The following is a 27,778-nucleotide window of genomic DNA, read 5'->3' on the forward strand; positions in this document are numbered from 1 at the left end:
TTATATAGCTCTGCCGTAATGTATCCTTTCATGGTGTTGTTCTGACTCTGCTGCAGTGTCCTGACAGGCCTTCTCAGGAATGTCTGTTTTTGTATAAGCCCCCATCAGACCAGTGTTATCCTCCAATCCTTTCTGGGCTGATTTTGCTTTTAAGCTCATTGTGGTGAAGATTAGCCTTTAGAGGAAGAAGCAAGGAAAGCCTCCAGTCTGGAGGACAAACACATAAAGCATCACCATTTTAACACACAAAGAAGCAAGGAAGCGAATCTGTCTGCCTGATCTGGCTCAGGGTATATTTGAAATATTCATATCTAACCGCAAACAATTTATTAATGCCTTACACAGACTTTAGAAGCTCACAATGAGCATCTTACTTTTCAAACGTAGCAAAGGTAACATTGTGATAGAGGAGGAAATAACTACTTAGATGATTTCTGTAGGAGACACTCACCTTTGATTTTCACCTTGATTTTATATATGAAAGAGCTTCAGCTTTACCTTGTTTTGTTTCATCTTTCCCAGGAGGCTGTGGTGCAGTATGAGCAATATGAACAGGAAGTAAAGAACCTCCAGAGGTTAATAGAAGAGGCTCACCGCATCATTCAAGACCGGCCCGTCTCCACCAATAACATACAGGAACTTCAAGCTCAAATACACCACCATGAGGTGAGAAAAGACACACACACTCTGTGATTTTTGGAAACGCCATTCCAAACCGATGAGAATATATCTACGGCTAGACCAGCCTTCACTGTTCTGAGACGACTTTTTCAATAAGATTTCGAACCTTGGATGGATTTTCTCTGATTCAGCCGTGAATAGTATTAGTGAATTCTTGAACTGGTGTTGGGCAATAACTCCTGGCTCACAGTATGCGCTATAGTTCATCCCAAAGGTGTTGGATGGGTTTGAGGTCTTTGTGCAGGCCAGGCCAAGTTCCTCCACATCGAACTCAGAAAACCACTTCTTTATTGAGCGTAGCTTTATACTCGAAAGGCACGGTCATGTTGAAACAGGAAAGGGCCTTGTTAAACCATTGCCACAAAGTTACTGCTATACTATTACCTAAAATATCATTGTACGCTGTAACACAAATATTTCTGTATTTTTCTGAAATATAAAAATAGAGCCACACTAAAAGTACACTTTTGACCATATAATGCACTAAGATTAGTCTGTATTTGCTGAAATAGACACATGAAATAACTGCAGCAGAATTAAAGAGCATTGCGAAATTCACTGTAGATGAAAATGCATTTGAAACTAGGATAACACTTGCCTCAAAGGGCACCTCATTTGACATTTAAAGAAAGACACTGACGTCTAAAAATGGCTTTTTTTAAGGAGGCCAACACCACTCTTGGCTCTTCAACATCAAAGAGCCAAGAGTGACGAGGGTAGTTTGAGTCATTATATAGTTCCTGTACTTTGTGACACTGTAAAACAACATAAAAAAGAGAAGTTGAATCAGCAGGAAATATACTGTATTTCTTGAAGTTCTTGTGGGAAACTCTTTTGACTGAATTAATGATGATTAATTAATTGTTAGTAATGTAGTTACTGAGACATTTTTGTAACTGAGGTGTTAAAATCAGTCCAACATCACTTTTCTGCAGTTTTTTGTCCTTGCTCAATGTGATTTAAATATCTTGACTCAAAATGCAAATAACAGGCGGCTAATTGATGTTTCTATAACCTAAGAATGAGTTTAACATATCGTCAGCAGAGCAGCATTCTCTGGGAGAATATTGTGCTGTGCCTTTACAAGCCCAGCTCATTCCTCTGTTATCTGATAGTACATGTAAATATACTGCTCAATGCAGTGCAGATAGGTAGGTGTTTTGGGTTTTTTTTCCCAACCTGCGTTATTCAAGCTCTGTGCTTTCAGTTGCAGTTGTACTTGTGCTGAGTAAGTGTGTTTGATCTCCCATGCGGAGAGTGAGATCAAGAAGGAGGGGGCCTGGCAGACTGAGGGAGGCGCAAGCCTGCAGAGAAGCAGATCAGATCTCCTCCCGGAGGCAACACATTTTTATTACATTTTCACTTTTCTGGTGTGGTCCAAGCTGATTTTATCCCCTTTAAATATTTGACAGTGAATATATGAACCCAGGTGTTTTGTATAATCTCTCCAGTGCTGCAGAGTGACTTTGCATGTCAGTGCGTTATGCCTGAGTTTGATCTCTAAGCCGAGCACATAGCTGCAACTCCACTGGCCCAGTTAGTCACATGACCTGATTATCAGTGCATTGACCATCTGTGGGACAGAGGGAGTAGAAAGAGGAGGAGGCGGAGGAGGAAAGAAGGAGGAGCTGGATCCAGCCCTGCCGGCTCATAGCAGTAATTTGACACCATCTATGTCATTCTTCCTCCCTAAACACTCCCTCTCTTCTTACGCCGCTCTATTGTTGAGAGGAATCCGCCTCGGGGATTGGTGGAGGAGGGCAGGAGTTCACGCAGTGAGATCACTTCCTGTTTTTCCTTGCCATTTGTGTATGAGTGCGAGAAGGAGTGTCTGAGGGATTTTGAACTATTTCTGCGAGGGTCTCTCTCTCTCGCCCTGAACCAAACATCCTGTCGGTTGGCTTCGCCGCTGCTTTGAGTCACCAGCCTCTGTGCTGCTCTGATTGGCTCTGGGATACAGAAGAGAGGGAGAGAGAGTCAGAGAGAAAAAGAGAGAGCGAGTGAGGCAGCCCTATTCTCTTTCTACGCTTACACACAGTGAAGCCAAAAGCGAGAGACCGGGGAGGAAAGAGAATGCTTCCACTCCACTTACTCCTCTCACACCGGCACCACATTCAACGCTGAAACAGCTGAACCACCCCCTTTCTAACCAGGAACTATTGATCTTCCATTGTGGACTGAACCACACTCTCCTGACCCTGGGGGTGGTGGTGTTTTCTGTTTTTGGGGGGTATGTTTTGACAGGAGCTTGCCCAGAAGATCCGTGGCTACCAGGAGCAGATAGCCTCGCTCCACTCCAAGTGCAAGATGCTGACAGTGAAGGCCAAACACGCCACTATGCTGCTGACTGTCAGCGAGGTGGACGGCCTTTCGGACGGCATGGATGAACTCAGTGATGAGGAGCTGCCCAGCGCTGTGGCAACCGCTGCCGCCGCTGCCGCCAAGCAGCTTCCAGCACACCCCTCTGTCGTCATGGTGAGTGGCAAAGCCTCTTTTTGACACATATCAGCAGCAGACTCACACATTTACATACTGCATGGCCGAGTGCCTGTCTGGCCCATGTTTGAGTGTGTTTACATGTGGACCCCTTTCTGTCCAGAGCACTGGCTCTAAAAGTTGAATTTAAGTAACCTCCCAGGTGTCCTTTTAGGGTTTCTTGAGGGCGTTTACAGTTCATCAATTACAACCTAAATTAGAGGATGCCTGAGAACGACAGTCATGATTACAGGTTTAACACATAAGCACTATTATTTCCTCCGTTTACAAAGTTATATCTGTGCAATTCAGTTGCAAGTCAACAGAGATCGTCTCTCTGAAATGTGGGATGACATTTAATCTTAATCAGGACTTCATCTGTTCAGTGGTCCCTGACAGGTAAACGTAAGAACTCCTCGTTCAGAATAAACTTCTCTATTATTATCCTCTCCCTCTGCTTTACATTTCTTTCTGTGTCTCATTTTTGTATTGCACAGAAATAACCCAACTTTCTTTCCTTCATCGTCCCTCCACCTCAAGTGTTACTTTTCTGGCACTCATACTGTGCTGTTTCACTTCTCTTTGCTTCATATTTGCCTGACTCTGTCTGCCTGCCAGTGTGGTATTTCATCCTCGGCTTAATCATTCATTTTTCTTACATGTTCTCACATAAAGAAAACCACCTCACTACTTTCAGTTCCTCCGCGTCTGTCTTTCTGATTAAGGTTTCTTTGCTTCTTTGCTCTGTCACTACTGTTTGTGGTGTGTTAGGTCTCAGCAGGCCAGGAAACAGGATATTACTGCATGAGTGTGTGTTTGCATCTGTGTGTATGGCAGGACTGTTGATATCCTGGATTTGTTATTTAGTACTGTGTCGTTGCTACCACAGTGTGACACTATCCAGGTTCAACTTATCTCACTATATAAAGCCACTGAGTTTCCCTCACATGTTGATGATCTTCATTGCGTTGCATTGCATCATAAAGCCCGGGAAAAAAGTCCTCCGAATATAACAAGAGCCAAGTTCTGCATTAACTGCCAGAAAGCAGCCCAGTGAGGGCTTGGCTCACATTTCAGCTCTGCCTCTCTGCTGAAGCATGCAAGCACACAGACAACTGTGTCTACTTCTAGGACAGCTGCTGCCGCCACCGCTGCTACTACTGTATTAACTCCTACAGTGTATGTTAGCTATGTTGGCTATGCTTCCTTTAAGTTTGGGCCTCGGTCTTCCTGTGGATTTCCCCAGACTTCTTCTTCTTCTTCTTAGTGTTCACGTTTCACATACCTTTTAATGACCTTTTTTAAAACTGTGTTTATGTATCAGCTTGTATGAGTGGTTATTTCCTAGTTCACAAAGAGAAATATTCCCTGTAAAACATAGTTTTAATATCTAAAAAAAACATAAAAACTTGTCTGTGATCTGGATAACAATCTGGATGCCACTTACAAGGGAAGCGCGCCAGTGATGGAAAGGAAATGACTGTGGTTCTGAAACTGCAACAGTATGAGTATGAGTCTGTGTGGTGTGAGCAGTGTCAGTGTGTGTTTATGTGTGCACCTACTGTGTGTGTGTGTGTGATTTTCAGCTTCCCGGTAATGGTCGTTCCTTTCCCCTGATTTATCCTGTAAAAATCCTCCTGACTCATCCACAGTGTTTGTCCATTAGCTAACACAGAGCAGCGCTACAGTGAATTATGTCTCTTTAATGCTGTGCTATGGCGAACACGTTGCAGTGTTTTATGTCAATAGCAGCAATGTGATCTACCTTGTGTCCTCTTGAGTGTTATCTGATTACTCGCTGTCTAATTAATCAGCAAAGTGCAAACTGCATTCTGCCTAACCTGCACTCCCCCATTAATTTTTATGCTCTCTCTTCTCCTCTCTCTTCATTTTTCTCCCCTTACTCCTTTTGATCTGGGCGTTTTCTGTTTGGTCCTCCTCCCTTCTCCTCCTACTGCTTCTTTTGATGTGTGCGTTTGATGTGCGGTGTGTGTGTGTGCGTGGTCAGATGACAGCCGGCCGCTGCCACACACTCCTCTCCCCTGTGACGGAGGAGTCAGGGGAGGAGGGCACCAACAGCGAGGTTTCCTCTCCCCCTGCCTGCCGCTCCCCCTCCCCAGGGGCTAACGCTGACGCTCCTCTTAACCAGGTACTGCAAACCCCATCCTGGTTACCTCCAGAGCCCTCCAGCATTACCTGATCTGCCCAGCTTCCATACTACCATCATCCCTTTCACATTTTACACCTGAAATTCTCACTTTAACATCATAAGGAGCCAACCACCTTAACCTGGGCAGCAAAAAATGTCCATCCTAATGAGTCACAAAACCAATATTTAGTCTTCTAATAAGATATTAATTATTACTGCAGCGAGTGAGCTTGCATTGAAAGCACTGTTGCTTTTTGTTTGTCTGAATTACTAGACTGAATATTGAATATGTGACTAAATAACTTAAGATGGACATGCTAGCTCTGCACCCCATCCCATCCCATCCCCACCACCAAACCACTATCAAAACGATGGATGTTTGAAACAGCTGGAGAGTTGCTGTGCTGCCCCTGCTTTTCCTTGTTTATTAGCATTATGTTTGCAGATTTACTTTGCTGAAAGAAATGTCTTTGCCACTCTTTTTTCTGCTGTTCTGAAAGTAACAGCAAAGGTCATAGTTGTTTTTTTAAAGTTATTATTGTGAAAGGTTGATGCAATCTTTCTGTCTCGTGATGTGTCACTGACTAAAATCAATAAAGCCAAGAGCAGCTGGAAAGTGAGGGAAGGAAAGTATCATGGGAGAGAGTTTAAACTAATCTCATGGGACCTCAGTTAGATGCTGCTGAAGTGAAAACAAACAGAGGTAACTCATGTCATAGGGAATGCTTACTATTTTTAAATTTTGGTTCTGTGGAAGTATGTGAGCTTTTGGGTGGCCTGAGTAACCATAACCAAGAACTACCATAATCATTAACCCATTGTCATTTCAGTTTAAAGGAGTGTCTGAAAGTATGTACAACTTAGTGACACGTCATGCAAACATGTGGTCCAAATGTAGCGTATTCATTGCTGACAGTATGTTTGGCGGACAAAAGGACAAATCAGAACCAGAACACCAGCTCCAGTGAGCGTCAGAAACACTGCAGCAGGCATATACTCTACATCGCTCTCGCACACAGTCAAGACCTCCACTCACTGTGTTGTTGTGCTACTGTACAGGGTCGAGGTGCGCTAAGCCGAGCACCTCTCCAAGAGCTGTATGACCCATCTATGGAGACTAGTGCTGCTAACCTGGATGACCTGCAGAGATCGTGGGAAACACTCAAAAATGTGGTATGTCAAATCATCAGCTGCATTTAGGATTTAGGCCACTATTGGACAGTTATGACAAAAGCTACATTACACTACATTAAAGCCAAAATTGGGTCTCAAACTTGAACTGATGTTGGAACTAAAGTGATACTAAAGTATACCTAACTACCTCTGCTACCGCAAATCATAAGACAAATGATACAGTGGACTTTTTCCCCAACTCTTCTTCTCCAGCTGCCATCATTCACTTATTTCTTTTTCTTTCCGACCCTTCTCTCCTACCACAGATCAGCGAGAAGCAGAAGAGTTTATATGAGGCTCTGGAGCGGCAGCAGCATTATCAAGAGTCCCTTCAGTCCATTTCTACTAAGATGGAGTCCATCGAGGGAGCGCTCAGTGAGGGCCTGGAGCCCAGCAAGAGCCCAGAGAGCCAGATGGCTGCACACCAGGTGAGAGAAAGGGGGGACAGAGAGGTCTGGAGATATTGGGGTGGTTGAGAAAGATGGAGGAGGAGTGGCGTGCAGTACAGATAATAACACTGAGAGTAGCTGTGCATGTTAAGTGTAAATTAAAAGGCAGGCAGAAGACATCTCTTGGGGAAAGTGGGCAAGGCTGACAAAGACAATTCTGCTCTAAGAAAACAGAGAATGATTAAGGGGTTTAAAATTACACTAGCCCGTGCAATGGTTGCACAGACTGCATGGCACTGCTCTCCGTTGCTATGCCAACTTCACAGCGACAGTCGATACAATCCCTTTTCCTTTTTGTAACGCTACTGTCAGGCAATTCTGGACAAACTTACTTTTACTGTCGTCTCTCACCATGTTCTTGTCAATGTCTTCGTCTTTCTCTTCTTCTTCTCTCCCTTTAAATCTCTCACACTTTTCTAATCTCTGTCTGTCCAGGCTCTGATGGATGAGATCCTGATGCTACAGGATGAGATTGGTGAGTTACAGACATGTTTCTCTGAGGAGCTGGCAGACAGCGACAGCGATGGAGAGGCTGGTGACCAGCTGGCTCTCCAGTCTACTCTCACTGTGCTGGGAGAGAGGATGGCGACCATTCGAATGAAGGCTTCTGGGAAACGGCAGCTGCTGGAGGTTGGCACTCAAAAATGATATTCATTTACATCCCTAGAAATTTGCATATTCACATTTGTATTTACATGAGAGCTTTACACGCTAACACGCTCTAACATGCCTGTCATCACTGTAGGAGAGACTGAGTGAACAGCTAGAAGAGCAGCGACAAGAACAGGCACTGCAGCGGTACCACAGCGAGGCAGAGGAGCTCGACCACTGGTTGCTCAGCACACGTGCGACTCTGAGCTCTGCCCTTCAGCCTCTAAACGAAGACCTGGACATGGAGGAGCAGCTCATCGACTGTCAGGTGAGATTTACATTTCTGCTGTCATCAAAGGCTGGTTTGGTTTATTAAGATTCCCAAGTGTGACAGTTTTGCCCATGGTGCTTTATCTTGATGATCTCCTGATAGGTTCAGATTTTTTTCCGTGACTGACAGAGTCAAGGAAAACTTTTAAATTCTTTCCTCTGCCCTCAGCGCTGTATGAAAGTCTGTATGCTATGCAAGTATCTGGCTGGCTTCAATGTTTCCATAAATAGTGCCTATCATTGGGTTCTTTTCTTTGGTATTGTATTACTGTGACTATTTTAGCTATGAATAAACTGTTTGTCCTCAACAAACGGGATATGGAACAGAATAGGATGCTATTGTCTAATAATTTAACACTTTTTTTTAGGTTAAGGACTTTTGGATTAGGATCAGGGACAGACCTTGTATCTCTCTCTTTTTAACCTCCTCACTAGTCCTCAAACATTCTCCCACCAGCCCGTTTCTATGGTAACATTTCATTATCTGGGGTAATTAGCACCCTTGGCTAAATGGTAGCAGTGGTGATGTAGTGGTGCACAGTCATGTGTCTTTGTGAAGAACACATGACTTATTTAGGTCTTAGTACTCTGGTCAAAGTAGCAAATAAATCAACCACAACTCAACATCTGGGAAAATAGATTTAAAAAAAAAAAGTTTGTTTACATTTTTAGTGACAGTGTTTCTGACTAACTGGTAAAATGTTCACGGTTTTCTAAACCTGTTACACTGCTTCTAACGGGAGTGCCTAACTAAACTAAACAGTCTTAAACTAAACTAAACTAATATACGTGTGCTTTAGATTTAACTTTAAATCAGTCAGTTATGGTCTTATAAGAGGTGTTTTGGCAGCTTTTTGTGGAAAGATTTAACTTAAAAATCATCCTATGATGCAACATAATTGGTTTCTCAGCAGTAATAACATTGGTTCTGTGGTTTAGGCAAAGAAAATAAAGTGTGTGTGTTTGTAGCAGCTGAGGGGACAGTAAGCTGATTACAGCTCACATATGGCTCCCATGGAGCTCAGGTCTAAAGGTCTGGTCCATTCGGATCCCCATCTCCACGGGGTAAAGACTGTCTGCATCATAGATTATAACAGTATAGATCCGATGGTTTGAGAAAAACATGGGAAGGGACATGAGGTTAGAGGGATAAAGTGAGGAATAGGGGTGAAAGGGGTAGAAGTGGAGCAACTCACGCAGAGAGGGAGCAGTGAAGATCAAGGGATTTGAGTGGAGTATGAAATATGAAAGGCTTTGGTTAGAAAATGTTACAAATAAAGCATTGGTTGTATCATATGAATTGGGTTTCTGCTTCTCGGTTTTGTTGTTAACTTTGTGAGCTCTTTCCTGGACAAACACAGTCTGTTTATTTAAACACTTACACACTAATTGATAATCAACACACTGTAAGCAGTGTAAACAGAGGTTCTCTATCTTCTCAGTAAATCACACAGTCATGAATTGAAGGAAAAGAGTTATATGGCGGCACTCTCTATTGTCAGGAAAAACTCTCTGTGGGAATTACCTCCCCATCTCTGCCAAGGGCCCTTGTATTCTTATGTGAAAGAAGGCGATACGGCCTTAATCCCCCTCTTCTCCACCTCAATACAATTGTATCACACACAGTGTGGACACGGAAAGGGAGGGTCTCTTGTTTCTGGTGTTTCTCTTGATAAGAAATGTAATAGAAGAGTGAGTGGGATATAGTGAAAACGATTTAAAGGGAACTGATGAATTCATAAATAGATCTTAGAATAATGACACAAGGAGAAGCAGATTAATACGTGTGCAGCTGAAGGATGCTGCGTGTATGCGTGGCATGTTACAAATAACTAAAAGTTCCATTCATTTTGTTTAGTGGTGCTCTGTCTGTCAGTCACTCAAACCAGTGGTTTAACCAATGGCTTGGGGCCACCACAAGGGTTTGCAGGATAAATCTTAGAGGTAGTGAGATGATTAAAATGATGAAAAAAACATGTTTCTGCCACACAAAGTTATGTTTATTGCCTCTAACTCTCCCTTATTTCCTCTAATCTTTGTTGGGTTTCTGGTAATTTACTGTATAATAGGTTATAATAACAGGTCGTAAGCCAGAAAGCTTGGGAACCACTGATTTAAACCAATAAAAATCTCTTAAATGTTAAACAACATAGATTTGTTTGTGATTATTTTGTTAGACTCTCTGAAATACATTGACATACCACTGAAATGCAGAGTGATACAGTTTGGCATGTAGGATCTGTTCATAGTTTATAATAATAGGTGTTTAATAATGTAGTAGGCATATTCCAAATACCAGACAATAAAGATTTTAGTAATTTATTTTAACATGAGTGGCTCTTTAGTCAAACAGTCCAGATAATGAGATGTTTGTTGTAACTCCCTCTCCAGAACATGCTGTTTGAGATCGAGCAGAAGGTGTCGTATCTGTCAGAGCTGTCCGTCCACAGTGAGAGCTTGCTGTTGGAGGGTCGGGCGGAGACCAAAGGAGAGGCGGAACAACTCACCTTTAAACTGCGCTCCCTCAAAGACAGCCTGATGGAGCTGCAGCAGATGCTGCAGGACAAACAGATTGACATACAGGTGAGATCAGAGGTCATGTGAGTTTTGTTTTCCCACTAACTATGTTCTTGTCCTCTCCTGCCTTCAGTTCACTTCCCATCCACATTCCCACACATCTTTCCATTCCCCAGCTTTCCCTTCCTCCCTGCCTCTGTGTCATTTTTGTTGTGCTGTGCTGCATTATGTGACTGTGTGTAACCGCATCAATGGTAGTATTGTGCTATTACTAAAGGTCGTGTCATGCTCTATCATAAAAGTCTACTGTTTTCCACAATGGAACAACAAGAGCCTGTGTGTATCACAATGGGCCTCAAACAACAGACAAAAGGATGCTACCTCATCACGTGCTAACACTAAATGTACTGCATCAGGTGTGTTTCTGATGACACAGCACTTTGGCCTTTTTGCTTTGTGGTTTTGTCCCATTTGGGAATATCAACTCAGTTTTTTTCTTAAATCTCTTGATTTGCACTGAAAATTAAAGGATGTCCCCATGTTGCTTACTTCTCTCAATGTGCTCTTGTAGTAAATACTGACTCATTCATTCACAAAATGACTGTACAACACAGCAGCTACAACAACAGTGTATTTGTTAGAGTCTACTTAAAATGCTGGCAACAATCTTAGTTTGATATATACAGTATATAACACACATTTTAATATCTTAAAACACAGATTTATTCTATCTGAATTAAAACATCTCCAGGACTGTTTAACAGAAATGAAATCATGAAGTAGATGTCATGTTCTGCATTTTCTTTTCTGTTCCTTTAAAAAGTCGCAAACAGAAAGAAAACCCAGTTTCCTGTCCCTTTTTTCACATTTTGGAACATTTAATTAAGTGTTGAAGTCCCTCTGTCTTTCTCCCAGGGTTCATTGCAGGAGCTGGAGGACAGTGAACCAGACTCATCTCTGTCCCAGAGTCCTAATGTCCAGGATTGGCTTTCCCAGGCCAGATCCACACGCACACAGCAGCACCACGACAACCTTCTTCGACAGAGAGTAAGAAGAAGCTGAACTTTTTACATAGTTTTTACTGTAACAGCCTCACTGTGCTGAGCCTATTTTAATCACTTGAGTACCAAATCGCTCAATGAATCAATTTCAGATAGGGAGTAGATACTTAATAAATCAAATATAACTCACACATTATATGACCTTATTACTGTATTGTCCTAGGAGCTGCAGGAACAAGTAGCTGAACAGAGGAGGCTGCTCCAGTCTGTAGCCAATGTTGGAGAAGAGTTACTCAGCCAACAGACCACACCCAATGGGGACAGGTACTTACTTTGTTTTCCCTTCAAAGGAATGAACAAAAATTTATTAATTCTGTACTGAGGAGCTTCTCTTATTTGAGTTTTAGTCTGATTTTAATGCATATTTACATGTTTATTTGAATTGCATAAACATTTGATCACATTGGATTGACCAAATATTATCTCTCATGATGACACACCCCTCTCCCTCTCACAGTGAGGTGTCCATCCCAGGAGGAGTGTTGCTGGAGACTGACAGCATGTCTCCTATGGACCAGCTGAGACAGCGCTGGGAGAACCTGAATAAGGATCAGAGCACGAAGCTGAAGCTCTCCCTCAATACCCTGGACCAGGACCAACTTAGCCCGGTACATACATATTGTGCTTAGGGCTGATGTGCTTTCTGTTGGAACTTTTGTTTGCATTTATCTGTTTATACATCTCATTTTTCACTCTTGTGTGCAGGTCCTCCACCGATCCCGTCTGTCCAGTCCCAGCATGGTGTTTAGAGGCGAGTCTGTCAGCCAGGACTCCTGCTCTCCCAGAGTTTTGTTTGAGGCCTGCAGCCAGACTTTGGAAAGAATCGCACAAGAGGTGCACCACAGTTTTCTACCTTATTATAATCTCTCATTACTACTGCACTATTGTTTTTAATATTCTCTGTCCTTCCTCACAGGCTGCAAGTGGTGACAGTAAACTGGTGGGGTCTTTAGGAGGGACAACAGTCCAGCAGGACCTGTATGCTGCAGTTTCAGCAGCCTCCTCCTGGTTAGATGCTGCTGAGAATCAGCTGCTCTCTGGTCCTGTGCTGCTGTCTGAGGATACAGAGACACAACTTACAAATCTAGAGGTACTAAAGACACTGCTAACCATAAACAGTTCAAATAAACAGACTACATAATAACAAATCTACCGGATGGAATATATGAGCTATGTTACTGACCTCATCTCTTCTGTTCAGGGTCTGAATAAACAGCTGAAGGGGATGACCGGGGAGGTAAACCTGTGCAGAGACCTTCTGGGTGGAGGAGCAGGTCGGCTGTGTGGAGGAGAGGAACAAGGCCTGATGGAGGAAACACTGGAGGGCCTGCAGGACAGGATGGGGCTACTGGACTCCACCCTGGAACAACACTGTGATGGCATGAGGGACAGGCTGCAGGAGCATTCAACCTTCCAGGTACAATGACAAGACTGTCAAACCATCAGTCATGTTACTGGTAAAAGAAAACCTTATCTTACTCAGTGTTTCTGTTGTCCTTGCCAGAATGAACTGAGGATGCTGTTCACAGCTTTGAGTGAAAGTAAACACCTGTTGCTACAAAAGATGGCTGGAATTGTGGACAGACCTGCATCCAAACAAATAGAGGTATGATAGAAAAAATATCTCATAGATGTAGTGAATTGGCAGTAGTTTCTGGGAAGGCATTTTAAAAACATGTTGCATCTTTTGTAGACACTATCAGAGGTGGAGGACAGTCTGAGAGAGTTTGAGCAGAGAGTGACTGAGCTGAAGAACAGAGCAGAGGGACTCCAATCACATCAAATCTCCAACCAGGAACTTCTCAAACTACAGGTAATATCAAATCCCCTGTGGAGCTCAGTACTTTATCCTCAAAGGTCATAAGCTCCAGCGTCATAATACTCTGATATATGTCTGACATGTTTTGTGTAGGATGCGTATGAGGAACTGGTGCTGATGGTAGGCTCCAGACGTAGCAGCCTGAACCACGGCCTGTCTCTCAAGGCTCAGTATGAAGCTGCACTTCATGACCTCACAGACCTGGTGGACACCGCCCAGGACAAGATGGCTGCCGATCAGAAGATGACAGTGGCGTCTGTCATAGAGGTCCAGATGTTACTGGACAAGCACAAAGTAAGGAGGGTTTGTAAAATGTGGGAGCATAATGCAATTAAGAGACCAATTATTTCTTCTCTAACAACCATTTCTTATGTTAATACAGGAGTTTTTCCAGGGTCTGGAATGCCACATGATCCTCACCCAGACGTTCTACAGTAAAGTGTCTGGTCTGGTGGCACAGAGGGAAAGCCAGACCTTGGAGGAGACAATGGGATTAGCCCACAGTGTGCTTAAACAGGCCCACAGGAGAGGGGTGGAGCTGGAGGGCATACTGGAGGTGAGAATGAGTGATTAATAGAGTAATCGCAGATATGAACTGTACAGTTGATGTGGAATACAATAACTTAGTCACTGCCTTCTTTGTCCTCTCTCTGACAGTCATGGAGCAGGCTTGTGGAAGACTACCAGGCTCTGTGTAGACAGCTGGAGGCTGTGGAGTGTAGCATCCCCACTGTGGGACTGGTTGAGGAGACAGAGGAAAGACTCGTTGAAAGGATCAGTCTCTTCCAGGCAAGGGGCACTGCTTGTATCAACATGTCATCTGACTTACCCTGAAAGCTGTAGTCAAGCATGCTTGTTAGTATATTGAATTTTAATTCATCAATTATCCATCTGTGCTCTCCTCTGTCCTCTAGCGCCTGAAGGCCAGCCTGACGGAGCATCAGCCCCAGCTGTACCAGCTCCTGGAGGAGGGTAAGAGGCTTCTTCTGTCGGTTGGCTGTTCAGACTTGGAGAACCAGCTGACCCAGCTGGGAGAACACTGGCTCTCTTCCACCACCAAGGTCAACAAGGAGCTGCACCGCCTCGATTCAACGCTAAAACATTGGAGCAGGTCAGGGACAATAGTCTGAGTGTGTTGAGAGTGTCAAGAATCCCAATAACTTATTTCTCATTCTCAAATCAGCTATGTAGATATGTACTCCATACCAGAAGGATGGACACAGTGAAAATGACAAAACTAAATTAAAATATCACATGTTGTCTCTAAATCTCAGGTACCAGAGTGAGTCAGCAGAGTTGAGTCACTGGTTGCAGTCGGCTCTGGACCGGCTGGAGTTCTGGACAACCCAGTCAGTGACAGTACCTCAGGAGCTGGAGACTGTGAGAGACCACCTCTATGCCTTTCTGGTTAGTTACTGGTTATCACATGAACAGCAAAACATTTACCACAAAGCTGATAATAACATCTATATTATTAACAACAACTTCTCGACTGTCTGTTTTGTTTCTGACAGGAGTTTTCCAAAGAGGTGGATGCTAAGTCGTCTTTGCGTTCATCCGTGCTGAGCACAGGAAACCAGCTTCTGCGTCTGAAACGAGTGGACACAGCTGGTCTCAGGACAGCGCTGGGCCAGATCGACACTCAGTGGGCTGAGCTGTTGACTCGTATTCCTGTAGTACAAGAGAAGCTACACCAGGTCTGAGGAAAACAGCTGTCACACTTTAATGCTCATCAGTTGTCACCCAGTTTAGTTCTAATGTTTTAAGTAATTTCTAATGTGGCTTATTGACATTGACGTAGCTGATGATACTGTATTTTGTACTTTGTTCTCATCCCATAGTTGCAAATGGAGAAGCTGGCATCACGGCACGCTATCACAGAGCTGATGAGCTGGATTTCTCTCATGGAAAACATCATAGAGGAAGACCAAGACAAAATCATGGGAGCTGTAGGCTCAGAGGTGGTTCAGAACTTCTTGCAGAAGTATAAGGTATTTAACAGATTTTTCTCTTATCAGGGAAAGAGTTCAGTAGTTGTATCAGTCTGGTCAAACTGCAAAAGAATCCCTCTCATCGTGTCTCATTTGTATTTCACAGGGTTTCAACATAGATCTGACCTGTAAGCAGCTGACTGTGGACTTTGTAAACCAGTCAGTGCTGCAGATCAGCAGTCAGGATGTTGAAGGAAAGCGCAGTGACAAAACAGACTTTGCTGAGAAGCTGGGGGCTATGAACAGACGATGGCAGATACTGCAGGGACTCATTGGTGAAAAGGTAATGTTTCAGTCACAATGTACTCAAAAAGTAGACCTGAAATGTTTTCCTCCCTCTATTTTTTAGTTTGCTATTTCTTCAGCTGTTCTGCATTGTGTTTCTATTTTAGATTCAGCTATTAGAAGGACTTTTGGAAGGTTGGTTGGAGCATGAAAATGGAGTCCAGGCCTTGAAAACCTGGCTCACACTTCAGGAGGAGAAACTGAAGAAGATACACAGGATAGAGGATGTAGCGTCGGTGCAGAATGCACTTAAAGACTGTCAGGTACACATTCAGCACTGCTCTGAAGGCCAAACACAGTTTGAGTTTTTTGATGATTAAATAATGTTTTTATTGTTGCAGGAGTTGGAGGAATTAGTGAAGGAAAAAGAGAAGGAACTAGAGAAGACAGAGGAACGTGGAAATGCTCTCATCCAGGATAAGAAAGGAGTGGCTTGCTCTGTTGTCAAGGAGACCCTCAAAGGACTGAACCAGTCCTGGGCTCATTTGGACCACATGGTAGGCCTCCTGGATTTTTTTTTTACCTTCATGGTTTGTTGCCTTAATTGTGCTTTAAGGCACTTACACATTCTGTCTCCCATCTTCCTAACAGATAAGTCAAATGAAAGTGAGTCTGCGGTCGGTGCTGGAGCAGTGGACGTTGTACCGGCGAGCTTCAGAGGAGATTAATGGTTACCTGATGGAGGGGAGATACTCTGTGTCCAGACTGTGCCTCCTCAATGGGTCTCTAGAGGCAGTGCAGCAGCAGGTGGAGAGTCTGGAGGTGAGGAGAGTCGAAAATAGACTGCCCTCTTTATTTTGGAAAGGGGAACACATTGAGTGCGTGAAGAAGTCGTTTGAAAGTTATTATGAACACAGTTAAGATGAAATTAACTTTTAGTGGTTGTGTTTCTCAGAATCTGCAGGAGGAGATGGACAAACAGGAGAGCAGCCTGAGGAAGTTTGGCTCTGTAACACACCAGCTGCTGACAGAGTGCCACCCGTCTGTGGTTGAAACCCTTAACAGAGCCCTCCGGGACGTGAACGTCAGGTAGGTCTCTAAATTTAAACTGCAGCTTTAATCTTAATCATCAACTAGCTTCTGAGCTGTGTAATAATATGTTTCTCTTGCTCTGTTATAGGTGGAACGGTCTGCTAGAGCAGATCTCAGAGCAGCTGAGGAGCAGTAAAGCACTGCTGGGGTTGTGGCAACGTTACAAGTTATTATATGGCCAGTGTGTGACGGCGGTTCAGAAACAGGAAGAACGTGCTGATCGCCTGCTGAAGAGCGCCACCGACAGGGAGATCACAGAGGAGGAGAGCAGCGCCTGGATAACAGACTGCAGTGTGAGTAGAGATGGGATAATGTAGCACAGGAGTCCAGTTCGTGATTATACAAACATTTTTTCAATGTGCAGGTATTAATAAGTCGTAATTTTAAACATTTTCTGCATGATGATGTAGGTCTAGTGTTAGATTATTACTACATCCACATGTGTGGCTTAGAAAAATACTTCTTCCTGCTTACTTTCAGTCTCCTTTAGCTTTGTGAATAAGCCCTGAAACTGCTTGTCAGCTCACTCTGAGAATTCACAAAGCCTCTATACCCTCTGCAGAATACCAAATTGCACGCTGCCCTTTTGTATGCTTGGATGTAGATTCACAGCACAATCTAACAAAAGCCTTTTGAAAGGGGGACTGCAGAGGGAAAGACAGGCCCCTGATTTACACTGCAGGGGTCCTCCGGTGTCACACTGGGATTGTAGGGCCATGCTGTGAAATGTCTAGAGACACACTGTCCTAAAACTGTAAGCAGAACGTTGAGGATCACTAATAAACAGTTCCTAAAGATTATGTGGCTGAGAACTGTAATTATTGTTAATGGATGGGGTTGTCCTGTCTTAAAAGCTTCTTTTACTCCTCATGAATTTATTTATTAAAAAAAAGATCACGACAGCAAGTCTTTGGATTGAATAAGTCATCCAAAATAAAAAATATGTCAAAGTTTTCCTTAAAGTCTGATATTTTGGATATGTCTCTTGTCTACACTATGACTTTCAACATCCATCTCTCTCTGATGACTTTACTCTTGCAGGCATGTCTCGGTGACCAGGCGTCAGTGCAGCAGTCTCTGCAGCAGCTGCAGGCTTTAGGGGAACAGCTGAAGAGCCAAGTTGACGCCTCCTCCTCTGCAGCCCTTCAGTCTGACCACCTGTCACTCACACATCACCTAGCAACACTGGAGCACGCCCTTCACAGGCAGCAGGAAGTACTGCAGGTTAGGATGGCAGGGATGAATTCAATCATGAATAAGAGGATATGATATGTAGGTTGGCTTCTGGATTCTCACTCTGTCTCTCTGACTGTTTGTAGTCTGGATCTCAGGCCTGTGAGGGTTTCAGAGAGCAGTTGGACACACTGATCCGTAAGGCAGAGGAGGCTGAGGAGGTGCTGAAGGAGTCTGACCCAGTTGGCTCACCAGAGCTCACTGTGGTCCAGACACGTATGGAAAAGCTGAAGGTACAAAAATGCTGCTGTCTTTGTTGTAATAAAAGACTGTTCGTCTGTGTAAATTCGTCTGATAATGTGTAACAATGCATTTCCAGGTTCACCTGCTGAAGCTGAGCAGTTTGTCTCCTGACCTGGAGCGTGTTAACGAGTTGGTGTACAGACTGCCAGTCAGTGACAGAGATGTTAAACGGCTGCAAAGTCTCAACAGAGCCTGGGCAGCTCACTCTGCTCACCTCACTGAGAGGTTCAGGTACTTTAAAATCTTTTCCCAAAGCTTTTTCTATTGTATAATTTTACAGTTAACTACTTAAAGACATCATTAATATTTAGTTAGATATTAATTCAGTGTTTGCACATTTGCAATAAGCCACTATAATGAATATATCAGAAGTGTTGGTTTTATATTTTTAACTTTACAATAAGACACCAAGCCTGCAGTTATAAAACTCTTATTATGAAGTGGTCCTCATCTTCTTCTATGTTAATGTTCTTTATATTCCAATTTCCCCTCTGTCCCTCTCCAGTAAACTGCAGGCTGTGTTGCTCCAGCAGCAGAGTTTCCTCCAGAAGTGTGAGGCGTGGATGGACTTCCTGTCTGAAACTGAACAGAAGCTGGCTGCTGAGATCTCTGGCAACTACCAGAGTCTGCTGGAGCAGCAGAGAGACCATGAGGTCAGAGAAGCATTAAAATTACATGTCTATTAATTGCATCGTATGTACACTGTTACGCTGATATAAATATAAATGTGTATTTGCAGTTGTTCCAGGCAGAGATGTTTAGCAGGCAACAGATTCTCTACTCCATCATCAGTGATGGCCATCGTATGTTGGATCAGGGACAAATGGATGACAGGTAAACACACAATCCTGACAGTTTTACTGATCTCATGATAAATAAACTGTCATTTTGTTAAAATCTTACATGCTATTCTCACTCGTGTCCCCCTAACAGAGATGACTTCAGTGTGAAGCTGGCTTTGCTAAGCAATCAGTGGCAGGGTGTAGTGAGGCGGGCTCAGCAGCGAAGGGGCATTATTGACAGTCTGGTCCGTCAGTGGCAGAATTATCATGAGATGGCAGCGAAGCTGCTACAGTGGCTTCAAGAAGTGACCCGTGATCCAGATGTACATCAGCCTGGAGAACCAGTCGCCCTACAGCAGGCCAGAAACCTGTTGGATCAGATACAGGTAGGTTACAACAACACAGAGGAGCATTGAAAGTCTTTCACTTCACTCATCGCCTTATTCTAATCTTCTCTGAAATGATTAATCCCTGCAAGCCAATTCTAATTTCACATTTTAATTAAACACTAAATTGATCCAGGCAATCCTAAACCTCCTGTTAATAAACACTCAACCCTCCTCCATCATTACAGTAGATTCCCTAAGTTAACCTGTATCCCCTCTGCCCACTGTCCCCGTCTTCACTCCTTCAGCTTAGGGAGCGAGTGCTCCAGAGGCAGCAGGGAGGCTACATCCTGACGGTGGAGGCTGGCCGGAGCCTACTTCTGTCAGCCGACGCCGAGGCCGAGTCCACCCTGCAGACAGAGCTGATGGAGATTCAGGAGAGGTGGAGACACGCCCACCACCGCCTGGACCAGCAGAGGAGAGAGCTGCACGGCCTGCTCAAGGTCAGAAAAAACTGAATGACAATGAACAAATATACTAATTTTACCCTGACTGTTGAATATATGAATGTATCTCACTCTTCTATGCTTGGGTTCTTGTTGGCATGCAATGATAGAAAGTAAAAAAAAAATTAAACCATTATAACAGTTTTAAGGGTGAAAGGATTACTGATCAGTGCTGTATTATGTGATATCATGTGCTGATGCAGATATATGACGCCCATGTTGAAGGTTAAGTTAGAGGCTGTGCTACCATGCTGCATCGTGAAGTTGGTGTGAAGGGTGTTGAAGGGCATTTGAGCCCTTAATGAGTCCGCCTGGTTGTACACATGCAGGACAGTGGAACCAGGCTGTCACATGAATTATGCAATGCTGCACCTTAAGTCCTGAAAGGAAGCAAAGCACACATCAGATAAATTGCCAAGCATCTGCGCACATTCTTTCACACTCAAGCATTGTTTGCCAGCCCAGGGAACACGTCCAGAGTGACACTGTGCAGCGCACTGTAGTGATTTGAATCCAGCGAGGTTGATTTTAAAGGCTGTGTTAGCTCCGTGTTTTAAATGGGACTGAATGACGCAGTTTAAAAAGATGCATCAGAGAATTTTGGTCCTCTTCTTTCCTCCTCTTATTCTCCTACAATCTTAGTTAAACTCTCGCTCCGTCCTTTTTGGTTTACACTTAGACAGCAGCTGCTGTAATTATTCTAGTCCTACCCTAGCTGTCCTTTTACCATGACTCTTGCCTTAAGGTATGCCACTTTGCCGCAGCATTTCTTACCAAATACTGCTCTGTTTTATCCTGAACTGGGTTGTTATTCAGACTCTATAAATAGCTGTAATCTGTGCCCTTTGGAGCAGAGCCTTCCTCTTTTGTCATGAAACTATGTTTACTCTCTTCTCTGACTGTTTGATTTTTGCTGTGTCACTCTGTCTTATTGTGTTGCTTGGGAGGATCAGAGCTGAGTGGGCTGTTTTACAGCATGATCATTTGTGTGGCTTGACTTCAGTTTGTGATTGTGTATTCTGCAGCTCACCCCTACTGATGCTGCAGCTGCTGGAAGAATTTATAGCAACTTCCCCGTGTATGATGAGATCTGCAGTGCGTTTTATGCTCTAATTCTTACTGTGTGTGTGTGTGTGTGTTACTGTGTGTGTGCAGAACTGTGAGCGATGTGAGAAGGGCATAAATGCGTCACTGGAGAAGCTGAGGGCCTTCAAGAGGAAGCTGTCTGTGCCTCTGCCTGACCACCATGAGGAGCTGCACTCGGAGCAAATCAGATGCAAGGTGAGGGGAATCTGATACACATTGTCATAACTATCACACACACACACATTCAAATTCTTACATCTTTGCAGGTTATTTTTTTATATCTGTGCAATATCCAAATATCCCAATGACCTTTTCTCTTATTCTCAGCATTATTATGCACACACATTCACACACACACACAGGCTTGTTCTCCCTTTACCCTGTTAATCTGGCTATGGGGACAAACAGATAAACAGAAAAACATCTTTATCCATCAGCTGCTGTCTCATTCTGTGACCTTGTTGTTTGGTTTTCAGACTGTTGGGATAACATTTGTTTATTCTCCTGCAGAGGCACAGCATAGACTTTTTTTATTAAAAAAAGGTTGCTTTTTTTGTAGACATGCATATAATTAGTTTTCTGTATTCTCTTTCTAAAATAAAGTCTTAGAAAAATAATTAACGTGGCTCAGGCTGAAATTATGCCAAACAGCGATGTTCTTATTCCCCTTGTTCGCCTCCACAGAAATCATCAAATGTTTGTGTGAAAATTCACATTACGATTATATGCAGTCTGTGTTAACCACTGGACATTGTATGAAGTCATGTTTCATGCATGACACATCCTCCTCGGGGAAGGAAGAGAGGAGGGAGGGCTGCGAGAGTAGCATCAACTGAGGACAGAGAGGGGGTGGGGAGAGAGAGAGAGGGCGCGTGCGCATGTGAGAGAGAGAGAGAGAGAGAGAGAGAGAGAGAGAGAGAGAGAGCAAGCGAGCATCCCTGTTGGTAGTGGGGGTGTATTTATGTGTGTGTGTGTGCTTCCCTTTGTGTGTGTGTGTTGTGTAATGGAGACATTCTCTGGGTCCACAAATGATTACACCGCAGTAAAACCGTCACAGTGACGGAGGAAGAGAGGATGCAAGGTTAGATGTGTCTGTTACCTTATCCTGCCTTTAACCTTCAATGTTTTATCTTTATTGAATGTGACATGCTACTATTATTTTAATGCCAGAGGAAAGTTTTTGTCTTTCTTGCCTTGCTGTAATATTCATTGACAGTCTGCTGTTTTTGCTTTTCCTCCTCATTATTTATGCTGGTGCAGCAGCTGCAGTAGTTGTCGCTCTGTTGTTTTCCTGCTTTATTTGACTGTGGCTGGAGTTTTTTTTTTGAGGGGAAACAGGAATCTGTCTCATCAGCTTCGCCTGAGCGCATCTTTGCATTTAAGCCCACGGGTCATCTCTCTCTCATGTTTTTTGTCATGTCATGTGGATTCAGGAGCTGGAGAGCAGTGTGGAGGGCTGGACCGATGACCTCACTTCCTTGTTCATGTTGAGGGACTCCTTGGAGGGCGTGGTCAGCGCAGATGACATCACAGTTCTACAGGAACGCCTCCAGCTGTTACAGCGCCAGTGGGAGGAGGTCTGCCACCAGGTAGATTCACACAGTTCACGTGACGATGAAATTATTAGGTGTTTTTTCATCAGGCTGATTTTATTTCCCCACTAAGTACTCAACTCATTCTGAAGTAGCTCCTCACTCAGAGAGACCTTATCTAAAGTAAATATTGTTTGCCTGCACACAGTGCATCTTCTCATGCAGCGCAGATCATTGCTGAAGATAGATAGTGTTAACAGCTGTGGTGTATTTGATAGGGTGAGAGTTGAGCTGTGGCTAACTTTCCATATCCATGGCTAACATTTCAGACGTCACTGGACCAACAGTGTCATTATGAGCTGTGTGTTACTGTGAAGGGTGTTTGGTTAAGACTTAGAGAGGATTAGAAGAATTAACAGCACTGGGCATGTTCTGGTTTGTGCATGAATAGGTTTTTGTTTTTAAGCATTCCCTGGTTGATTTGAGCGTACGCTGTGCAATTATAAATCTGTTTATTATTGTTCTTTTTCTACCACTACACCACCAAATGATCACGTCTTTTTTATGTTTTCTTTGTCTCATCATCACATTCTTTCCACTCACCCCCCCCCTTCTGTCCTCCCCTTTGTCCCCTCAGCTTTCCCTGCGCAGGCAGCAGGTGAGCGAGAAATTGAATGAGTGGGCAGTGTTCAATGAGAAGAACAAGGAGCTGTGTGAGTGGCTCACACAGATGGAGAGCAAGGTCTCTCAGAATGGAGACATCAGCATTGAAGAGATGATCGAAAAGCTGCGCAAGGTGATTTTAGCACATAAACACAACTGCTGTGATTGATTTGAGTGCTATATTTCTTAAATCATACCCGAGACTATTATAGATTACCGATGAGGGCTATCAACAAGGGTGTATTTTTTAAAAGGTTTTCTTGAAGTTAGGGCACATGCATCAGGATTTAAATAAATATGTAAATAAAATGAATAATTACTAGTTTAAATCCTTACTACTTCAGCATTAGAGTAATAGTTAAGACTTGTTTGTCAATGCCACAGTTATTTATTATACATGTTATGTATTTACTGCACATCGTGTGCATTGCTCTGGAAATGATGCTACACTAACTAACGTGGTCTCATCTGCACTTTTCTGCACACGTACACGATACACCGCACGTTTCTGCGTTAACCTACTTGGTGTCTCTCTTCCAGGACTACCAGGAGGAGATCAGTGTAGCTCAGGAGAACAAACACCAGCTGCAGGTTATGGGCGAGCGACTGGCCAGGTCCAGCCAAGACAGCAAGGCTGCCGAGATCCGACACAAACTCAGCAAAGTCAGCGAACGCTGGCAACACCTGCTGGACCTCATCGCTGCCAGGTGGGTGTACAAGACTCTCCGGATCACAAACGTGTGTACTACAACAATTAGAGACAAGTTTATTTACACACTATCTAGTTTGGCTTTAGCTTGTGGTCTGATGAATGGAAAAACACACACACAGTCCTCACAGTGTTATTATTTGAATGAACAGAGGGAGGTAACGTCACCATGCGTACGCTTCACCCTACACATCCTGCGCTGCATCACTCCTCCTAGTGGAGAAGGGTTTATATTAGCGAAGGCATGCCACTGCCTTGTTACCATAGTATTCTTCATAACACGCCTGCACACATGATGAGCTATTCATTTTCCCACAATGCTGCTGAGGAATTTCCTGAGTTCCTTACTGGTGTCTGTCGGGCTTCCACGTAGTGGAGCGGCAGAGAGAGGTCACATTCCTCATCCCTCCTCAACTCTCTTCTTTATTCTCCATCTACCTTTCCGGCACTCTGGACTCTTCTGAGTTGGAAACCGTTTACTGACTGAGTGAATGCAAAATGCAATTTGAAACTGATGTTGTGTAGTTGATGATTAGTATTCTTTATCGATTTAATATGGAAAACATAAATGAATAATATGAAAGTGACCTGACCCAAACTTTGACTCCGACCACCTCAGCTACCCCATCCCCCAACTGTCTTCTGGCTGTTGCCCTCTGGGACTATATTGGACGAGGGAAGAGAGAGAAGCCGATGTCTGACCTCATACAGACAGCTGCACTCTCTTTGTCTTTATATCCACCCTTTACTAAAAAACACCAAGAGAGGCAGTTTGTAGCCGTCACAGAGAGGACAGAATACCTGACAGTGTAGTGGTTTCTTGAGAATTTTTGTCTTTTGGATTAATTTATCTGCATTTTCTGAGGAAACAGGGATTTATTATTGTTTTCCTGCAAACATGTTTTATTGGAGAATGCATGGAGCCTCCAGCCTCTGCTTCAGTTCACACTCCCTTTGTGTGCATTTGGTGTTTGGTACTCCGACACAGGCCAGCTCTGTGGCACATGCCTCTGACTGTAAGTCTGTTTTTAGAAACAGCAGCACTTGTCACTCTCTCACACACACACACACACACACACAGATATACACTCACGCCTGTTTGGGGTTCTCTTTTTTTAAACCTTGGAGAGCAACAGTTGACAAGTCACAGTTGTGCCACCCTGCCACTACCTGCTCCCCTTCTGAACAGACACAGTTTAGAGAAAGTCCCATGTGGAGCACGCAGACGAAAGAGAAGAGTGTTTGGATCGGCACCGTAACGCTTCCTGACGTTAACGTTGTCCTTGGGAATTCCGCACCCCCATGGTTTTGGAGTTAGGGTCGGATGATATGGCAGGATGCCCAAGCGAGGAGGATCTGCCACATTGCGACTGCGATGTCAACAGGCAGGACAAAACTTGAGAATTTATGTTGAAGCTGTATTTTAGGACTGTAAACAACAATGCACAGTCCTCATGCAGAGCTAACTGTTTGTTGTGTTGTTAACTGGGTTTTGCTGTAGAGAAACACATGCTGTGAGTAGAGTTGAATAATACTTAATCTGGGCACATCTTAGCTTTTTAGTGTTTTAGTTTATGGTTAAGTGCAGATCTGGTTTACCTATGTGTCCAAATAATTTCTTAGGTGTTGTTAACCAGCCGGGATTTCCAGCATAGGGTGGTTCAGACAGTTTAGACAATGGAAGGAGTGTTAATGTCACTGTCACTGTGAAAGAGCATCATTGTTTGATTGATCAAAATCAACTTGACTTTATGCAGTGAAGCTGTGCGACCTTGTAAGTTAAAACAAGTGAACAAATTATGAATCATTTGCTGTATTTAACACAGCACTGGTGATGCAGTGGATTCTGTGTGAGGCTCTGCAATATATTGACATATACAATAATGTCAAACTAACATCCTACAGTATGTTGCACTGCAGCAGATTCATTTCAAGATGTGGTGTGCACGTAATGTTACAGCACATTAGCGTTGCAGGATGGCAGGTGATAGCAGAGTAGACTTGCTAAATATGTCTATCGTTATCAGTCGGCGGTATTTAGTTTGTTTATGTAATACTGAATGTACACAGCCTTTATTCTTTATCACGTCTGTGCTGAGAAAGTGAGGGTTGCATTGCTCTGCAGGGTGGGGTGTTGAATATTAAGTTGCATGCACAAACTATCATAAGAGTTGGATGTTGGCTAATTCAAACATGTTTCACATATCATTGATTGCAGTGGTAAGGGTTTGGAAATGTCAGGCGTTTGCCGATCCAAAATGGCTCCCAGTTGTTGTCTAGGGTCAAGTAAGGATTCATCACTTCCCAACAAAAATATCTGCGCACATCTGAAATAATACTCCTCATACTCGTATTACTCTTCTGCTCTGTTTAGTTGAACGTGGCACACAGAAATTCTTTGTTCTGTGTCTACAATTTATGTGTTATTTAAAATTCACAACCAGATCTTAGACTTTTTACGCCTTTAAAATCACCTCTTTATGAGTGATTTATGAGTCATATTTAAAGCTTGTTTTATGGTTAGTTGTTATATTGACAGAGGAAGAATCTGTCAACACATTTCTCTCGTACCACTCTGCCTGCCTCGGTGCTTACAGTTGACATACCACATGTTGACTCCCTCTTTGACTCTGTTTTTCCACCAGGGTAAAGAAGTTGAGGGAGACCCTGGTGGCGGTGCAGCAGTTAGATAAAAACATGAGCAGCCTGCGTTCCTGGCTGGCTCACATCGAGACAGAGCTGTCCAGGCCCATTGTCTACAACACCTGTGATGACCAGGAGATTCAGAGGAAGCTCAACCAGCAACAGGCAAGTGGGACCACAAACAAACAAACAAGCAAACAAACAAGAAATACAAAAAAACTAGCATGTTCCCTGTTTAAGATTTTGCAACCCCTGACTAAAATGTCATAACATCCTGTATAACACACACTATGAGAAATATGCAAACTCCGACGTACAGACACAAACATGCACACATGTACGTTGTGTGAGTACTTCTCTGTAAATACTAAATAATAGCAGAACAATCTGACTCAAACCACATTGGTGGAAAATCAGTGACTCTGAACCACATGAGGAAATCACAGCATGACTCGTGCATACATCTCTGCTGTTTGTTTAAAGCGAGCCTACAGTCAGTATCAGTATCTGTCCTGCTGCCAAGATGCCGCTCTAAATGTGGACTGAGACCCCGCTGACCTCCTTCCTCTCCAGATCTGCAGAGTTAGCTCACACATGCGTTTACTGTACAGACTGGCTGTGTTCCTTCTGTACACCATTGTTGTTTTCTATCATAAAACAGAAAGACACAAAACACAAGTGTTGCAAAAATCAAGTCATTATTCTGAATGATTTGTAGGAGCTGCAGAGGGACATCGAGAAACACAGCACAGGTGTGGCGTCCGTGTTGAACCTGTGTGAAGTCCTCCTGCACGACTGTGATGCCTGCTCCACAGAGACAGAGTGTGACTCCATCCAACAGGCCACCAGAGGGCTGGACAGACGCTGGAGGAACATCTGCGCCATGTCCATGGAGAGGAGGCTCAAGTCAGTGCCTCTGGGATTAACTCTTAGAATTAACATTCACATGCATGCACTGGTGATACGATTCAAACACTGATAGCTGCTGCCTTTTTTTGTAAAATTACATTTAATCATAGATAGCTGAAATTATATGTTTATGTTTCCATGACATTACTGAGAGATTTTTCTGTGCAGGATTGAGGAGACGTGGAGGTTGTGGCAGAAGTTTCTGGATGATTACTCAAGGTTTGAGGATTGGCTGAAGACCTCGGAAAGGACAGCTGCTCTGCCTAACTCCTCTGGAGTATTGTATACTGTCGCTAAAGAGGAGCTTAAAAAGTTTGAGGTGCGTCTATTTCACTTTTATGACCAGAATGTGGAGTAAAACACAACTGCATCTGCACTGTGTCTGTGCATGGATACATAGCTGCATTAGAGAAGAACTGAAGAAAAGACAAATCCGATGCAAAAGTTTCAAAGTTTTACAGATCAAATCAGGTCAGATTTTGTAGTTTGAGCAAAATAAATCCCTAGACAGAGACTGTCACTGCAGGGTAGGGGAAAAGAGTGTCATGTTGCTCAAACTCATCTGCGCTGGTCTGCTCAGCTGCTGCAGTCGA

At 43.6% G+C, this 27,778-nt stretch overlaps 1 protein-coding gene across 5 annotated transcripts in view; it reads left to right on the forward strand.

The window, feature by feature from the left end:
• Positions 1–27,778, forward strand: part of syne1a (spectrin repeat containing, nuclear envelope 1a) — a 108,605-nt gene that overhangs the window by 71,514 nt on the left and 9,313 nt on the right. For 4 of the 5 annotated variants that reach the window (XM_027284569.1, XM_027284567.1, XM_027284565.1 and 1 more), the window contains 43 exons: positions 523–666; positions 2,926–3,156; positions 5,165–5,305; positions 6,365–6,478; positions 6,745–6,906; positions 7,363–7,557; positions 7,673–7,846; positions 10,240–10,431; positions 11,281–11,412; positions 11,590–11,690; positions 11,884–12,034; positions 12,132–12,260; positions 12,343–12,516; positions 12,628–12,843; positions 12,931–13,032; positions 13,120–13,239; positions 13,339–13,539; positions 13,628–13,801; positions 13,903–14,034; positions 14,160–14,356; positions 14,520–14,652; positions 14,760–14,942; positions 15,087–15,236; positions 15,343–15,519; positions 15,629–15,784; positions 15,863–16,018; positions 16,113–16,283; positions 16,417–16,550; positions 16,642–16,846; positions 17,595–17,777; positions 17,873–18,019; positions 18,106–18,260; positions 18,535–18,682; positions 18,769–18,863; positions 18,963–19,197; positions 19,446–19,640; positions 20,799–20,924; positions 22,163–22,318; positions 22,899–23,057; positions 23,465–23,631; positions 26,279–26,441; positions 26,995–27,182; positions 27,354–27,504. In XM_027284569.1, the coding sequence (XP_027140370.1) occupies positions 523–666; positions 2,926–3,156; positions 5,165–5,305; positions 6,365–6,478; positions 6,745–6,906; positions 7,363–7,557; positions 7,673–7,846; positions 10,240–10,431; positions 11,281–11,412; positions 11,590–11,690; positions 11,884–12,034; positions 12,132–12,260; positions 12,343–12,516; positions 12,628–12,843; positions 12,931–13,032; positions 13,120–13,239; positions 13,339–13,539; positions 13,628–13,801; positions 13,903–14,034; positions 14,160–14,356; positions 14,520–14,652; positions 14,760–14,942; positions 15,087–15,236; positions 15,343–15,519; positions 15,629–15,784; positions 15,863–16,018; positions 16,113–16,283; positions 16,417–16,550; positions 16,642–16,846; positions 17,595–17,777; positions 17,873–18,019; positions 18,106–18,260; positions 18,535–18,682; positions 18,769–18,863; positions 18,963–19,197; positions 19,446–19,640; positions 20,799–20,924; positions 22,163–22,318; positions 22,899–23,057; positions 23,465–23,631; positions 26,279–26,441; positions 26,995–27,182; positions 27,354–27,504 (6,915 nt within the window). The remainder of the gene's footprint in view (positions 1–522; positions 667–2,925; positions 3,157–5,164; positions 5,306–6,364; positions 6,479–6,744; positions 6,907–7,362; positions 7,558–7,672; positions 7,847–10,239; positions 10,432–11,280; positions 11,413–11,589; positions 11,691–11,883; positions 12,035–12,131; positions 12,261–12,342; positions 12,517–12,627; positions 12,844–12,930; positions 13,033–13,119; positions 13,240–13,338; positions 13,540–13,627; positions 13,802–13,902; positions 14,035–14,159; positions 14,357–14,519; positions 14,653–14,759; positions 14,943–15,086; positions 15,237–15,342; positions 15,520–15,628; positions 15,785–15,862; positions 16,019–16,112; positions 16,284–16,416; positions 16,551–16,641; positions 16,847–17,594; positions 17,778–17,872; positions 18,020–18,105; positions 18,261–18,534; positions 18,683–18,768; positions 18,864–18,962; positions 19,198–19,445; positions 19,641–20,798; positions 20,925–22,162; positions 22,319–22,898; positions 23,058–23,464; positions 23,632–26,278; positions 26,442–26,994; positions 27,183–27,353; positions 27,505–27,778) is intronic. The other variant, XM_027284566.1, reaches the window with a different exon arrangement.

The sequence above is a fragment of the Larimichthys crocea genome, chromosome XI (genome assembly GCF_000972845.2).
Source record: "Larimichthys crocea isolate SSNF chromosome XI, L_crocea_2.0, whole genome shotgun sequence".
NCBI lineage: Eukaryota > Metazoa > Chordata > Actinopteri > Sciaenidae > Larimichthys > Larimichthys crocea.